Below are 17,728 nucleotides of genomic sequence, written 5' to 3' on the forward strand. Positions count from 1 at the left end.
CTTTCACAGTTTCCTAACAGCTTTTCGCAGAACTTTTGATACTATGAAAAGGTCTAAGAATGCCGCTAGAGCATTAATGAGGGTTAAACAGGGTTCTAGGTCTGTGGCTGATTACGCTATACAGTTTCGTACCCTTGCCTCACAGGTCGATTGGACCAATAATGGGTTAACTACGGCCTTCATGGAAGGTTTATCAGACTCTATATTGGATGAGGTAGCAGCTAAGGAGCTTCCTATTGCCTTAGAGGACCTTATTGACTACCTCATCGATATAGATAATAGGATTCGTGACAGGCTCTATACTAAGAACAGGAATAGACGTTTTGTTACACCTATTCAACCCAGAGTTAATATACCGGAGAGTGTTAAAGTATCTGAAGAGGAACCTATGCAATTAGGGGTTGCCAAACTCTCAGATACTGAGAAATTGCATAGGAGAAGGGAGGGACTCTGCCTATATTGTGGTAAGAGAGACCATATGGTAAAGGAGTGTCCTCTGCTCCCGGAAAACTCTCGCACCTAAGACCTTATAGGGGACTGGCCTTGGGTGTGATTTCTAAGTCTCCTACATTGCCTCCTAACCGACTGCTTCTCCCTGTTTCTTTACATATGGGAGAGAGTTGTATAGTTGAAAACATAGACGCCCTGGTTGATTCTGGGGCAGCCGAGAACTTTATAGACTCTGGTTTTGTAAAGAGAAACAATATTCCCATCAGAGAGAAGGAGATACCCTTGGCCGTTGAGGCCATAGATGGTAGACCATTGATATCTCCTGTTGTTACTCACGAGACTGCACCGCTACACATGTACACAGGGGTTCTACACTATGAAACCATTCGGTTCCAGGTCATCACCTCTCCCTCTTCACAGTTGGTGTTAGGGTATCCATGGTTACGTGCCCACAATCCCATTTTTGACTGGGAGACAGGGCAGATAAAATCATGGAGTGAAGCCTGCCATGAGTCATGTACTATTGAAGTCACGCCTGTGAATTCTATTAACGTTCCTACTGTTCCTCCTTTATCTACGACAATACCCTCTCAGTATTTAACTTTAAAGACTGTCTTTGATAAAAGAGAGGCTGACAAATTACCGCCTCACAGACCCTACGATTGTGCTATTGATTTGTTGCCTGGTACTATACCTCCTAAGGGCAGGGTGTACCCCCTATCGGTTCAAGAAAACCGTGTCATGGAGGAGTACATTAAAGAGTCATTAGACAAGGGATTTATTAGAAGATCCTCTTCTCCGGCTGGAGCGGGGTTCTTCTTTGTATCAAAGAAAGAAGGTGATTTAAGACCTTGCATTGATTATAGAGGTCTTAACAAGATCACCATCAAAAATGCTTACCCTATACCTCTAATAACAGAATTGTTTGACAGGCTCAAACATGCTACGGTATTCACCAAATTAGATCTTAGAGGAGCATACAATTTGATACGTATTAAAAAGGACCACGAATGGAAGACAGCCTTTAACACTCGGTCAGGTCATTATGAGTATACCGTCATGCCATTTGGGCTTTGCAATGCCCCAGCAGTGTTCCAAGAATTTATTAATGATGTCTTAAGGGACTTTATTCACTCATTTGTTATTGTGTACTTGGATGACATTTTAATATATTCTACAGACATTCACGCTCATCACAGACATGTTACAACAGTTCTGAAAACCCTTCTTGCTAATGGTCTTTATTGCAAATTAGAAAAATGTCTATTCGACCAGTCCGAGGTCCAGTTTTTAGGGTATTTGATTTCCGCCGAGGGTTTTCGGATGGATCCCCAGAAGCTCGCTGCAGTCATAGAATGGCCTCTGCCGCAAGGTCTGAAAGCCATCCAGCGTTTTCTGGGTTTCTCTAATTATTATAGACGTTTTATCAAAGGTTTTTCGTCTATAGTAGCGCCTATTACTCGTATGACTAAAAAGGATGGCAATACACGTGTCTGGTCTACTGAGGCACTTCAGGCTTTTGACTTTCTTAAAACTACGTTCGCCTCTGCCCCTATTTTACAGCATCCTGTCCCCTCATTGCCATATATACTTGAGGTTGATGCTTCCAATATAGGGGTAGGTGCTGTCTTATCCCAAAGAGAGTCTCCTGACAAGCCATTGCATCCTTGTGGCTTCTTTTCTAAACAAATGTCCAAGGCAGAGAGGAATTATGATGTGGGTAATCGCGAACTCCTTGCTATCATTTTAGCACTCAAAGAATGGAGACATTTGCTAGAAGGAACTAAGGATCCTATTCTCATATTTACAGATCATAAGAACCTATCCTACCTTAGCGAAGCTAAAAGATTGTCTTCAAGGCAGGCTAGGTGGTCACTGTTCTTGTCTCATTTTAATTATATAATCACCTATAGGCCAGGTGACCGGAACACTAAAGCGGACGCTCTGTCCAGACAATTCGAGACTATTGACAAACAGGAGATTGATGTCCCTCCTGTCATTCCCCCAGACAGGATAATAGCAACTACTATATTGTCTATTTCCTCGTCCCTCTTGCAGGCCATACAAGCGAAACAAGGCATGGCACCCAGCGAGAGGCCTAATGATAAATTGTTCGTTGACATTCCCGAGAGACGGGATATTCTGTCACTTTATCACGATACTAAGACTGCTGGACATCCTGGTATTTCCAAAACAGTGTCAGCCGTTTCTCGGTATTTCTGGTGGGATACCTTACGTAAGGATGTTACTGACTATATAAGTGCTTGTACTACTTGTGCATGTATGAAAACCTCTCGTAGAGTTCCTTGTGGGCTGTTGCATCCGTTGCCCGTTCCCGAGAGACCTTGGTCTAATCTATCAATGGATTTTATTGTTGAATTACCCCCTTCGAATGGTAACACAGTCATCCTAATGATAGTAGATCGGTTTTCCAAAATGGCTCACTTTGTGTCTCTTCGCAAGTTGCCCACTTCCAAGGAATTGGCTCTTATCTTCGCTAGAGAAGTGTTTCGATTACATGGTATTCCCTTATCTATTGTATCCGATAGGGGTAGCCAATTTATTTCCAGGTTCTGGAAAGCCTTTTGTTCGGAGATGGGTATTTCCCTCTCATTTTCTTCCGCTTACCATCCCCAGTCTAATGGAGCTGCTGAACGTGCCAACCAGTCTCTTGAGCAGTACCTCCGTTGTTTTGTGTCTCACCATCAGGACAATTGGTCTGACCTGCTTCCTTGGGCTGAATTTGCTCGGAATAATGCCACTCATGATTCTTCCGGCAAAAGCCCTTTTTACGTTGTCTATGGCCAGCATCCCGTTGTTCTTCCGGCTGCATTCTCCTCTCAGGGCATGCCAGTTCTGGATGAGCATTTGGCTGGTTTGCGTAATACTTGGGAGCAGGTTCAGCGTTCTTTGGTGGACTCTGCTGCCCGCCAGAAGGCTCAGGCTGACAAGCATCGCAGAGCGGCTCCTTCCTATGTTGTGGGGGACAGGGTTTTGCTTTCCACACGGAATATTCGCCTCCGGGTGCCTTCTATGAAATTGGCTCCCCGCTTCATTGGTCCTTATCGCATTATACATAAGGTTAATCCCGTTTCTTATGCCTTGGGTCTGCCTAAGAATCTGCGTATACCCAATGTATTTCACACCTCTTTGTTGAAGCCTTACGTACGCAACCGCTATACCCGGCATACTCCCCCTCCCCCTCCTGTCTCTGTGGAGGGTCATGAGGAGTTCGAAGTATCTGCTGTTATTGACTCTCGTTTTCTTAGGGGTCGGCTTCAGTACTTGGTACATTGGAAGGGTTATGGGCCTGAGGAGCGCAGTTGGATTTCTGCGGATGCTGTTCATGCTCCCCGCCTTGTACGTTCTTTCCATTCGCGTTTTCCTGCCAGGCCTGGTCCTGCCCGCCCGGAGGGCGTGTCCTCAGGGGGGGGTACTGTAGCGGTACTTACCTTATCCGGGGGCCGGACGCGGTCCTCTCTTCAAGCCGCGCGCGGTCCTGCGGCTGCACGAGCCGCACGCGGCTCGTCCGACTGTTCAGACAGGAAGGCGGGCAGTGACCGCGAGAAGCGGTCACGTGTCCCGCCTGCAGCTAAGAGCGCGCCGCGAATCTCGGGCGCGCTCTTAAAGAGACAGTGGGAGCCTAAATTGCAAAAAGGCTCCCATTGGCTCCTGTCATGCCAATCACCCCATACACTTACCTGTTGGGGGAGTGGAAGTGACAGGAGCCAATCACATTAGTTTGAAGGCTACTTATACTTACCCTTTTCCCTTAGTTCCTTGCCCTATCGTGGTTTCTGCTACAGTTCCCTTTAGTGCTTGTTGTGTTCAGTTGTGTTTCTCCGTATTTGACCTTGGCTTTGTATTCTGACTTCGTTTTCGCTTTATCCTATTCTGTACTGTTTGCCGGCTTGCTGATTCCTGTGTACCAGTCCCCGGCTAGTTTTCGTTTACGCTGTCTCTTTGTGCCCTTGACCTCGGATCGTTCCTGACTCTGTCTTATCCTATTACGTCGAGTCCGGCCACTCTAAGGTCCGGTAGACGTATCTCTCCTCTGTACTGTCTTCTGTTAGGCTGGATCCTGCGTGTAGGGGTATATACTCGTTACAACACTGCCTTTTTTGAGAGAAGGCAGTGTTCAAATAGCATCCTAAGACCACCTCTAAAGGCTGTCACAAAGACTGCAGTAATGGGGCTTCCTAGACTAGGTGCAAACATTGCAGGACCGACATTCAGCACCTCCACAATCAGAATAGATAGAAATGCATTGAGTCAATTTATCTTTATGAGTAAATGCTGATTTGTGTAATAAGGTGATTACAGCACATGGTGATAGCTCACTAGCAACTTTTTCTACTAGATTTGTAAAAGTGCTTGCGTTTAACGAGTTGTATCTTAGCCTAATTAATTCACCTGAACCTGCATAAGCCATTTATGTGTAAACATTTTTTTTTTTAAATATATGTTAGTGATGTTAATGCTTACTTATATTTTGACATATGAAAGTAATTTTAGTGATTAATTTCTTAGGTCACCCCCAAATGAAATATTTTTTAAAAACCATCAGAATCAGTTGTACATATTCAGACCTTGATATGAAAAATACATTATATATCATATGAAGAAAATAATACTGTTTTAGTATTAATGTTGACTGTGTTTGAACTTATTCTCTTATTATATAATGTTGCCAATGGCAAGTTTTGGAGGATAATCATTACCCCCATAAAAATAAAATGTATCTGATTATGTTGTGTCCTATAGGAGCTTTTAAAAAAATGTTCTAGCTCATTGACATTTCACTTATTACTAATACGTTATTGGAATCCTAAAACTCCTGAGTCATAATCAACACCTCCACCTTTATCTACGGGTTTAAGGCTAATGACGTCATTTTTTATTATGTCTTTCATTAATATATTTTAATTTTGGAAATATTTTATTGACTGTCACTGCTCCAGCACTTGGGTTACAAAAGTAGATTATGTAATAAATATCACTCCTCAGGATACCTTTTGTGAGGTAGTGTGCAAAAGATACATGTTAGTTATCTTGGTAATGATGGTAATCTTGTTGGATATTTCGGGAAATGAGTGTCATTTTAGAGTGGTGAATTTATTCCAGTGTAAAATAAACTGAATTACAGTGTGCAGTAGTGGTTATGGTGACAGGAACTTTTGGTCGTTATGGTGACAGGAGTGGCTTGGGGTCCCTATTTTACATAGTCAAACCATTTTAGAACAGTTTGACTTTTTGCCTGGAGTCTACTCAGCACACTTCCCCACCTCTGCTATTTCTGACAGAGAGCATAAACAGAAGCTTTCCTGAGCTCTCGTAAGCTAAGCTAAGTGGCTCATTAATGAGAGTGTCAGATGATTGGTGTCGGCCAATGAGCTAAGCCCTGCATCGCCGCTGGGCTTAGCCCAGACAGACAGCTTCCAGAGAGATGGAGAGCACACCTGGCAGCATCTTCTTAAAAGGGTTCTAAAATGGATTGACTACTTACATCAGGGAGGCTAGAGCACTCCTGGCACCATAACCGCTTTCTCGCACTGTAGTAGTTATGTTGTTAGGAGTGTTCCTTTTTCATTTGCTATGGTTAATTAAGATCAAATAAGTCCTCATGAAATGCACACTCATGCCCCCTTGAAAATTAGTAGATAGAATCTTTATGAAATACTCATTATGACTGTGCTGGAATTTCACTTAAATTCCAACCCACTCAAGAGATATACAAAGACAAAGTATAGACTACTGTTTCTCTGAATTTCTCCTCTGTCTGACTTTTCTTGGCAATCCCTGCAGCTGTAATCAGTGACAGCTATCATGTAATCAGTAATTAGTGAATTGGCTGTGTCAATGGAGGATCCCACAAGAACCCCATAAATCTCAATGCTGTACTCTCACGCATGTGCAATAGTACAGCAGTTACTTCAGCGTCAAGGAGGACCATGCTGGAACAATGGTGGCACCCATGAGGCGCAGGTTTAGGTAAGTAAGCTCACCTTTACCTGTGCCTCTAGACCCTTAGCGTCAAATTTGGCAAAGTCTTCAAACAGTCACAGTATCACTTTAAATTCCCTCTCCTAAAATAGAAAGGTTAGAGTATTCTCAAATTCTTGTTATTAAAGTGTCTTAGAGTGTCTTAACATGATATCTTACCCCAAAGAATCCATAATGTATCCCCAAAAAAATGGATGATCTTTCTTTGTATTATAATTGTACTTTGTAGTAGTTAGTATATGAAGGACAAAAAAAAGAATAAAAATGTTAGTCATATCAATTGTGAAACGGGCTTACCTAGAACATGATAAAGTGATACAGCAATTAAATAATATGAATTAAATAAAGCCTCAAAGCCAGATGGTATACACCCACAAGTAGTTACGCAGCTTTATCTATTAGAAAATCATGTATTTTCATTGTCAAGGACTCTTTTATTATACTAATGATTTTGGTATCCAAACCAGATGTAGAAGGATGTTTAAGAGGGATCAAAATCTGGAAATTACAGAAGAGTTGATAAGAGATAATATTCAGAAATACATATGAATTGCAATATATAAATACACACACTACCTACAGTAAAATTATACAAAAGAAATAAAATACATTGCTGTTTCCTTTTATTTTATATTTTGCTTAAAACACAGAGCAGTCCTACAATTTTATGTGAAAACGGGTTATTTATTTATTCTGTATTTTATCTTCACATTTTCCCACTACTGTTTTACCTGAGTTTTTGCATGCAATTTTAAAATATTATTAACAATGTCATAGTAAGAGTTGACATGCGTTTATAATAGAATAGATCATCTCAATCTAGCTCAAAGGAACACTCCTCCATAACAATTTCAGCTTCTGGCACCATCTTTAGTACAATCTCACAGTCAATGTGTAGCCAGTGACCCTGTAGTCCTATCACGACCACCTGGCAAAACCTTACTCACATAGTGGCAGCAAACAGAATGGATGCTGGGGGGCGGTTAGCTCTATCGGACACTGGAATACAACTTCGGTGTTAACTAACGAAGGAAATCTATAAAAATTAACAGCCTGGTAAAGCCAGAGATGTTCAGCTTTTTCATACAAAATCTGTACATTTATTGTTATTTCGTGTTTTTCTATTCATCATTGAGACATTGCTATCCTTTCTGTTAATTCTAGCCTAACCCTGATCCATGATGTGAGTCACTAAAACATACCTGACTTACCTGCATATAATCCTTTTTTTTAACTGCAAATTTTAAACATCAAATATTTTATATAAAAGAGCTAGTATTATTAAATGTACAGATGTTGTTTATCAACATTGATTTCAAATTTATTCTCATTAAATCATTTTGTTTTCTATATTCGTATATGCTATTATATAAACACAATTATGAGTCATTATGTGATGTGTGTAAATAGCCTAGTAATTTGTCATATGAAATTCTATTTTATCCCTTTATGGTATTATGTGAAATGGGCTATTTCAGCTGGAGGCAACATCCGTCAATGAACTCTGATAAAAGAGGCAATGTTCAATTAGCAAGTTGTCAGACTCTAATTAGACTGTCCTATTAGTGAGCTTCCTGCTCCATATATGATGCCATTATTTTATCATTATAATATTATCCATGTGTTTTTCTATTTTGTATTTAGGCACTACACGTACTTGTCTTTTTATGTACACTATGCTGCACTTTCACTTACATCATTGTAGAAATAATCTCATTAAAAGTTACATTGTATTCTATCACACCAATAAGCAATTATCTAGTGTTAAGTCATCATTTATTAAAGGTGCTGTACTACATCAATATATGCTTTAGTGACCTTGTAATTATATTTCCACAGAGGAGACTTGATATAGTAGACTTATATTGCTATATGCTATATTGGTATTAAACTAGCCAAGCATTCCACAGATTCTATATGCTATTAGAACCCAACAGTATTCATTTTTTTGACCTCAGAAGCATAAAGAGATAAAATGATTTATTTTTTATTTATTTTTTTACATTTTGTATTGCATTTAGTTCACAGTACAATAAAAAGACATGCATGATATTAGAAGGAGTCATACATACATTCATAAACAGGGAATGGTAGCATTTTTCCATTAGTAGATACATGTAAACCTTCATTGATTGGGTATGAACAGTTTAAATGCGTATAACATATAGCATTGCGCTACAGACAATTTCTGAGTATGTGTAATAATTATAAGTAGGAGTCAACAGGTTACTAAACCTGATGAAGCCTCGGATGAAGTAGGGATGTACCCTACGAAACGCATAAGGCAGACTACACGATCTGAGTGAGAGGAGCATTTGCCAGTGGAGATCTAACAGCGAGCATCCCTGTCTGCCAAGAATTCCGGACCCGACACCAATGGTATCCAGTGAGACCGGAGCTCACCTCTTGATGTGAGGTTGGAGGTGGACTGCACGGTGACACGCACGCCGTCCTCATCGGTTGCCAGGATACAGAGGAAATACTAACATCCACAATCTGTATCCATCAGGGTCTGGACTATAGGTTTACTTGTTTAATTTATTTCTTATATTCTGGACTATCTGCCATCCTTTCATTGTTATCGCTATTTTTATATTTAAAACATATTTCTAACTAATAAATTGATTTGTTTTTTTCTAAAGTCAAGTCATTCTTCCATTCTACACTGTGGCATCATTGCAAGTTCTATTTAGGCAATTAGTTCCTTATACTAACCTGCTCTGTCATAGATTTTAAACATCTTTTATATATATAAAATTAGATTATAAGGCATAAGTACCATCAGCCCTGTGTTGTTTTCACAAGCAGGGCTTGGGTTACTTATGATATAGGTACTTCATACAGGACTTACATATTACTTTGGACTTGTATTTTACTTTGGATTTACATTTTATTATGGAATCTCCATTTTATACATATTATGGACATTCAATTAAGGGTTATATATGTATTATTCTGAATATTGCATCCACTTACTATTTGCTATTTATTATCTGAAATTTCATTTTTTTATTTTATCAGTTTTAGCTCCTGGATACCCACACTATATCTTATGGTGTACTCTATTTATGTTTTATAGGATTTGGTGAATTCCCTTTTCCAGTTTTTAGAGCTAACATACCCATTTTGTCTTATTCCCTATAATCCTTCTGTAATATTAATCTTGTGAATACCAGAACCTTGCACCTTAGTGTCAGGGTTTCTTTGCTGTTTTAAACAGCAACCCTTTCTGTTTCAGTGATTGAGTTTTCAGCTGCAATTACTATGAGCTGCTTCTGCTTGTTGCCACGGTTACTCACCTGTGAGTAGTAATCAACCCTGCTGCTAATCAGTTCTGCCTATTTAAGCAGCTAAGCCCAGAACCTCCTTGCCCTTGCGTGGTTTCCTGTTTCCCAGAAGTCTCCTTGTTCCTGTGTTTCCTGTTTGCTCCTGGTTCCTGACTCCGGCCTTGTTCCTGACTCCGCTGCTCTCCGTGCTCCTGATCCTGGCTTGTCTGACTACCCGCTCTGGTGACTGACCCCTGCTTGATTCCTGGACTTTGCTTTTGTTAATTATTAGTTATTTATTAATAAAGGTGTGTTTGCATCTACTTCTGTCTCTGTCTGGTTCCTGGTTCCTGACACTTAGGTTACATAACCGGCCTGGCTAGGATCTTGCCACTTGAGGCCCATAGCCTGAGGAATACTGTCTTGGAGGTAGGGGTATGCAAATCCCTTAAGGGGCGCTGCTGCCGCCTGTGAGATGAGTTTGGTGGGTTTGAACTAGGGAATAGGATGGGGTTAGCAACTTCAATGGGTGGTAGGTCTCCTCTTGCATGCGTCATTTGTGACATTCATGCTAGTGTCCACGGCCGATTATAACTTAGTGGGAGTGGGTTTCTGCTTATCTACTGACATATTTCCCCAACTGTTGTATACAGAGGGGGGTCCCCTGACCTTTTGGTGTGTTAAATGTATGACCGTTTCTGCATGCATGTCAGCCAGTGTTCCTAGGTGTGGATATATCTTGTGTAGGAGTTTGAGAGAGAGTGATTTATTTCTTCCATCAGTCTGATCGATTCAGTTTTTTTGGATCCACTCTCTAACCGGTGGTGCTGCACTTTTTTTTTTCCAATATATAGAAATGAGTACGTTTACTGCCGTCAGGAGGTCGGATAAGAGGAACTTCTGGGATTTGGGTAGGTGAAAGATTGTCACCTTATAGTCCATAGGCAATTTGGTGCCCATAATCATTGTGATAATAGTTTGCCAATATTTTTGAATGGTGCAGCATGACCACCAGATGTGTCCCGTTGTGTCGTTGGGCTGGTTACAGTGCCAACAGTTGTTGAAGGTGGTGGGAAAGAGATGGTGGATTTGTGTAGGCATATAATGCCATCTAGATATTTTATAGTTGCTTTCATGAGAAGCATTACATATGGAGGAATGGAACATTTTAGTGAATATCTGAGTGCATTCCGTGTCTGTGAGTTATCTGTAAGTAGTTTTCCCAAGAGGTTATGTACTGGGGACAGGTTGTGGAAGTGTTTTGTTGTAGAGTTTTGTACATGGTGGAGAGGTGTTTTATTTTGTTTTGTGGCTGTTATACATTATTTCAAACAAGTTTTCATCTCTGGATCCTGTCATTAGGATAGGGTGGGTGGAAAGGAACCCTGCCAAGATTTGAACTCATGACTATGAGAAAAGATAACAGGAGCTCTTACTAAAGACATATTATGCTAAATGAATATCTAGCCTCATGTTCACTACAAAAACATTAATTCTAAAATGTTAGCCTATTTTAAATCTACCATTCTATTCTAATAAATCTATTGTAACCATTTCCAGATAAACTGCACAAATATCCCTCAAGTCTAGAACTGTTGAGTTGCAAATTACAAAAGTATTACACAATTCCAGGTGAAAGAGGTAAAGGTTCAAGCATTTTTCCTCATTTCGATATTGGTTTAGCCACCACATGAATAAATGTTTTCTGAAACATAGGGGTTTATGGAAAATAAATTAAGTAGTGAATTCATTATTAAACAGTGATTTGTGATGCGTCAATCAAGCTGAAATATTTAAACTAAAACTAAAAAAACTTAGCCATAATGTTTAATAATCCAGTTTCTTTAACCTATTTTTGGTGAAGTGGTGTCAAGTGGACAGTTGCTGGAAGTTTTCTTAACTTCAAAAATACTAAGAAAATCTCAATTTAATTTTTTTTTCTGGAATAACTAATAATGTTCATTTTCATTCTATGTTTATTATATTCAGATGTGTGACTTTGCATTATAAATTCATTCCAAAGTACCTTTCAAAACAAGGAGAGCCTCAGTGTTCTTCATTTCCCTTTGTAAATAGTGTTGGAGTAGAGATAGTAGACGTACTAGACTTGAGAAAGGGAGGATCTCCCAAAAGCTTGTTATTCCAAAATTATGTTAGCGGAAATTTGTATCTTGTAATACCTTTATATAAGGCTGTTATTTTAGAAACTTTATAAATAGATACTAAAAATATTACAGCTGTAACGTAAATATTGAGGATAATATAATTTTGTAGACATTTTTTAATTAGCCTCGCTAATGTATACGTTGTTTAACCCCTTAAGGACATATGACGTGTGACATGTCATGATTCCCTTTTATTCCAGAAGTTTGGTCCTTAAGGGGTTAAATGCATTTTGAAATGTTATCTTGCTATTAGCATTTTTTTTTTCTAATACAGTAAGAAAATATCCTTCTTACTGTGTGATATGATGTTCTCTGTGTTACAAAAAGATTGATTCACTAGTATTACAAGGAGTCATGAGATCCAGGTTCAGTTAAGTTCCCAAATCGCAAGTGGGTTTGGAAGCTATGCTTCTGTCTTACATAAAGGGACCCTTTTATTTTTATTTTCTGTTGGGTTAAACCTGTCTTACATAAAAAGGACCCTTTTATTTAATTTTTTCCCTTTTATGTAAGACAGGTTTGACCCAACAGAAAAATGGAAGAGACCTGTGCTGCCATCCAGGGCCGGCGCGTCCATAAGGCGGCACAGGCGGCGGCCGCCTTAGGGCGCACGGGCTCTGCGGGCGCAAAATTTCAGTGACCGGCAGGAGGGAAGCTCTCCCTCCTGCCAGCCACCATCTCGGCCCCCGGCGCGGCTGTGCTGTGCGGAGATCAGACGCGGCGAGGGAGCTCTAATCTCACCGCTCTGCTCCCTCGCGCGCTGTCTGCTGATACCGCGGGAGCCGAAATATGACGTCATATTCCGGCTCCCGCGGTATCAGCAGACAGCGCGCAAGGGAGCAGAGCGGTGAGATTAGAGCTCCCTCGCCGCGTCTGATCTCCGCACAGCACAGCCGCACGCCGCTCAGCAGGACCCCAGGGAAGGATGCATCATCCACACCAGCTCTCCAGGTAAGGAGGCTGGGTGGGAAATGTATATTTATTAAAATAATTAGTGAATGTATGTGATGTGTATCTGTGAGTGTCTGTGTGTGTGTCTGTGATTGACAGTGTGTGTGTCTGTGAGTGTGTGTGTGTGTCTGTGAGTGTGTGTGTGTGTCTGTGAGTGACAGTGTGTGTGTCTGTGAGTGTCTGTGTGTGTCTGTGTGTGTGTCTGTGAGTGACAGTGTGTGTCTGTGAGTGACAGTGTGTGTGTCTGTGAGTGTGTCTGAGTGACAGTGTGTGTGTCTGTGAGTGTATTTGTGTGTGTCTGTGAGTGTCTGTGTGTGTGTCTGTGAGTGTGTGTGTCTGTGAGTGACAGTGTGTGTGTCTGTGAGTGTCTGTGTGTGTGTATGTGAGTGAGTGTGTGTGTGTGTGTGTGTGTCTGTGAGTGACAGTGTGTGTGTCTGTGAGTGACAGTGTGAGTGTCTGTGTGTGTGTGTCTGTGAGTGTCTGTGTGTGTGTCTGTGAGTGACAGCGTGTGCGTCTGTGAGTGACAGCGTGTGCGTCTGTGAGTGACAGCGTGTGCGTCTGTGAGTGACAGCGTGTGCGTCTGTGAGTGACAGCGTGTGCGTCTGTGAGTGACAGCGTGTGCGTCTGTGAGTGACAGCGTGTGCGTCTGTGAGTGACAGCGTGTGCGTCTGTGAGTGACAGCGTGTGCGTCTGTGAGTGACAGAGTGTGCGTCTGTGAGTGACATCGTGCGTCTATGAGTGACAGCGTGTGTGAGTGAGTGCGTCTGTGTGTGTGCATGTGAGTTTAGGAGTGTGTCTGTCAGTGTATGATGAGTGTGTTTGTCAGTGTATGAGTGTGTGTCTGTCAAGTCAGTGAGAGTATGTTTGTCATTGAGTATGTGTGTGACTATCCGTGTGTCTGTCAATGAGTGTCAATGAGTCTGTTTCTGTCAGTGACGTCTGTGTGTTTGTCATTGAGCGTGTGACTGTCAGTGTGTACAGAGTGTAGCGGAGCGGAGCGCAGTACAGGAGCTTCTGTTTCCTGTACCTGGCCAGACTGACAGGAGGTGCTCACAGAGAGAGCACTCCCTGTCAGTTCGGCCGGGTACAGAAAACTGAAGCTCCTTTAGGGGATCTGCTCCGCTAGGCAATGCAACAATAGAGGTAGGAGGCACACCAGGAAGGGGAGTGTAACCACTAATGGGGTGTGGGGTGCACCAAGGGACAGGGAGGGAATGGGAGAGAAACACCAAGAGACAGGGAAAAGAGGGGGGAGGGGAGAAGAACACTAAGGGGCAGGAAGGGACCACTATTGGTCGGGGAGGGGAGCGGGGCTGGTTAAGAGGCACATAGGTGAAGATGTTTTTTTTTGGGGGGCGGAAAAATGCATCTTCGCCTATGTACCTAAAAATCCAAGCACCGGCCCTGCTGCCATCTGGAATTCTGTCTCCCTGGGCATACAACAGTTAAGGTTAGATGTGCAGCATAGCTTCCAAACCCCCTTGCGATTTGGGAACTTAACTGAACCTGGATCTCATGACTCCTTGTAATACTAGTGAATCAATCTTTTGGAGTATGGGGCATCCCAAGAGGGATATATGCATTGTTGTATATAGTTCTCTTGTACCAACATTATACATAAGGGAGTGGGACATCAGCCCTCGAAACACATATTTATCTCTTTCCCTATATAAGTTGACAATAATGAACACTTTATATATGTGTACGATTTAAGTTATGGTATGTTCTCACTATAATGACATTTAACCTCTATTTACACCTCTGCACATATATATATATATATATATATATATATATATATATATATATATATATATATATATATATATATATATATATATATACATATATATATATATGTATATGTATATATATATATATATATATATATATATGTGTATATATATGTGTGTGTGTCCTTTTCAGTTATTTTGGCCAGAGATTTACAATTTCCTTATCACTTAACCATGATTCATTGAACAAACCCAGTATTATTTTAAGAGGTTTATGCCATTTAGATTATACTTGTAGCCACTAGCTAGTATGTTATATCTCCTTGTTTCTATAAGTAGTTTTTTTTTATCATTTAGCTAAAATAGCAGTATTATAATTCAACTTATTTTCTTAACAGATGTAAATGAATGTGAAACTGAACCGTGCAAGAATGGAGGCATATGTACAGATCTGGTTGCAAATTATACATGTGAATGCCCTGGAGAATATTTGGGAAGGAACTGCCAATACAGTAAGTATATACTGTTTCTTCATCATTTTGCACACACCTTAATTATACCAGCATGACTTTAATATGAATGAATGCACATATTCATAACATTGCCTATAAAAACGTTAAGTGTTGCTTTCTTTAGAATTTCATATTCAAAACATGAATTCTGACAAGAAGCTTCATTCTGTGAAAGCCTGCTGATGGTGATGAATAGAATCTGCATTATATCATGTCAGACTGCTGTCATTATAAATAACTTTCTAATTACTCTGCTTATGAAAAAAAAAAAAAACATAAAACCCATGTCCCATATGCAAATCAGCACAATTTTAATTACAACTTGCCACATGAGTTACATGAGCATAACAAGAGTTGCAGTTCAATAACAGACTTGAGCTGCTAGTTTGTTTGCGCTGATGTACTTTCCATTTAATTTCAACACTATGTCCTCTACCTATTGTCTGTAGTTACCCCATTCACCATCTTCTCTACAATTGTCATACATCCAAGTAGTCCTACTTTAGAACACTATAAGTGACTAACGCACAAGGTCACTAATACTGCTGGTAAAGGGACACTATAGTCACTAGAACAACTACAGCTTAATGTAGTTGTTCTGGTGAGTATAATCATTATATGCAGGCATTTTAATGCAAACACTGCCTTTTCAGAGAAAAGGCGGTGTTTACATTGCCCCAAGGGACACCTCCAAGTGGCCACTTCTCAGATGGCCACTGGAGGTGCTTCCTAACTCAGTGCTGCACAGTAGGGATGGGGATGCTGAATGTTCTTCATAGAGATACATTGATTCAATGCATTTCTACGAGGAGGTGCTGATTGGCCAAAATCATGTTTGACCCTGCCCCTTTGCCAATTTTAGCCAATCCAATACTTTCCCCATGGGCAATCGGCAATTCTGATGATGTCACCAAAGGGGCTGGGAGAGTGCCAGCAGACCCGTGGGGCGCTGGAAATAAGGTGAGTTTTAATTCATTTTAAGGGAGCTGAGGGGGGCAAGCCACCTAAGTGGTGGGTTTAGCACTGCAGTCAGGAACAGTACAGTCATGTTTGTGTGAACCCTATAGTGTTCCTTTAATCAGAGGTACCTACTGCGGAGTCATCAAAATGTTGCAATCTAAAACATTTACTGCTCTATGGCAGTTAATTTACATTTTTTTTCTGGAATAACTAATAATGTTCACCAGAGCTGTTATCAGTGGACACCTAGGTAGAACTAGCAAAGGAGAGAGGATGGATTAAGCAGTCAATACCATCAAAGATGATATGGAATAGGAAGATAAAAGTAAGATTATCTGAAAGAGAAGAGTAAATGGAGGCTGACGTGGAAAGACAAAGTCTGTATCTGAGTAGGGAGGGATTGGCAACTAAATCAGTACATGCATGCGAAGTCCAGGGGACCCATTTGGTAATCTAAACTACAGGAGGGGACCATGGAACCTGTATACCAGGATCAAATATGCACAGTTTTATGGTTATTTTTCATGGAAATGTGAGTCCCTCATACACCCGCAATCAGGGACTTGCGCTTCCCCGCAACGAAACCTCACACAAATCTATACCTATATGTTATGTGTTTACTCTTACTTTGAGACCTGCATGTCTCATCTCTACTAACTCATGTGAAAATCTGTTTATTTAAATTTATCAGATTTTATTTCTCATATTTGAAACCTGCATGTTTCTCTATCCTCACCACCTGCATTCTCTCTGAAAAAAATATTTAATAAACAGATATTTACAAACAAAAATCTCTATCTGGGAAGAGGAGATGTTGTGAGATACAGGAACTAAAGAAGGTCATTGGACAAGTGGGATAAAATAGAGGGAAAGATAGCGTAGTGATATTAGGGAGATCTGGGAAAAAGTGAGAAAATAAATTTAAAGGGAGAACTGGTATGGAGATGGTAGGATGAACTTAGTAACTTAGTAAAAAAGAACCAAAATGAATGAAGAACAAGTGAAGTCTATAAGAAGAGACAAAGTGTGGATATATGTAGGGAATGATACAATACTTTCTTCATCACAGTTACTTGTACCTTTTATTTACCGTTTACACAGTTCTGGATAGTAAAGTCACTTTACCAAAGATGGTAATAAAAGAAAAATGATAATGATGCCACCCATACATCTCCTAACATTCCTAGTCATCTTCTTTCTAAACATGACCAGCCACTTAGATGGAAACAGTAAGGAATGAAAAGAGACTTAACGGAGATACTATAGATAAAAGAATGATGGGAACTGTACCAAACCACAATAGACTTGAGGTACACGGTCATGGTTCTGATCAGGTCAGACAAGAGACTTATGCTGAGGTTGACTTCAGGTAGTTTATTTAAATTATTAAGCATGGTTAGACAAAGGTAACAATAAGAATAACAGGAGAAAGTAGGGAAATGGTATAATAAAGAAGGGGGAAAGCAGAACCTAGAAACGGCATTACAGGGGAGTATGAAAATAAACATTTAGGCAATATGCCCCAAAACAGGTTTACAAGAGACAGGGAAACAATTAGATAACACTAAACAGGAATATAAAAGGATAAAGTAAGACAGGTTAAATCAGCAATTGAGGTGATCAGCCTCTATGGTTGTAAATCAGAACTGCAGTTTCAGGGTCTTTGAGGATACTTGCAAATAATAAGA

General features: G+C 40.4%; 1 protein-coding gene across 2 annotated transcripts in view; it reads left to right on the top strand.

Annotated features, from left to right (window-relative positions):
- The window catches only part of EDIL3 (EGF like repeats and discoidin domains 3), a 605,475-nt gene that overhangs the window by 340,848 nt on the left and 246,899 nt on the right, over positions 1 to 17,728 (top strand). For both annotated transcript variants that reach the window (XM_063453707.1, XM_063453708.1), the window contains one exon: positions 14,967 to 15,080. In XM_063453707.1, coding sequence (XP_063309777.1) covers positions 14,967 to 15,080 — 114 coding nt within the window. The remainder of the gene's footprint in view (positions 1 to 14,966; positions 15,081 to 17,728) is intronic.

Source organism: Pelobates fuscus, chromosome 5 (genome assembly GCF_036172605.1).
Source record: "Pelobates fuscus isolate aPelFus1 chromosome 5, aPelFus1.pri, whole genome shotgun sequence".
Classification (NCBI taxonomy): domain Eukaryota; kingdom Metazoa; phylum Chordata; class Amphibia; order Anura; family Pelobatidae; genus Pelobates; species Pelobates fuscus.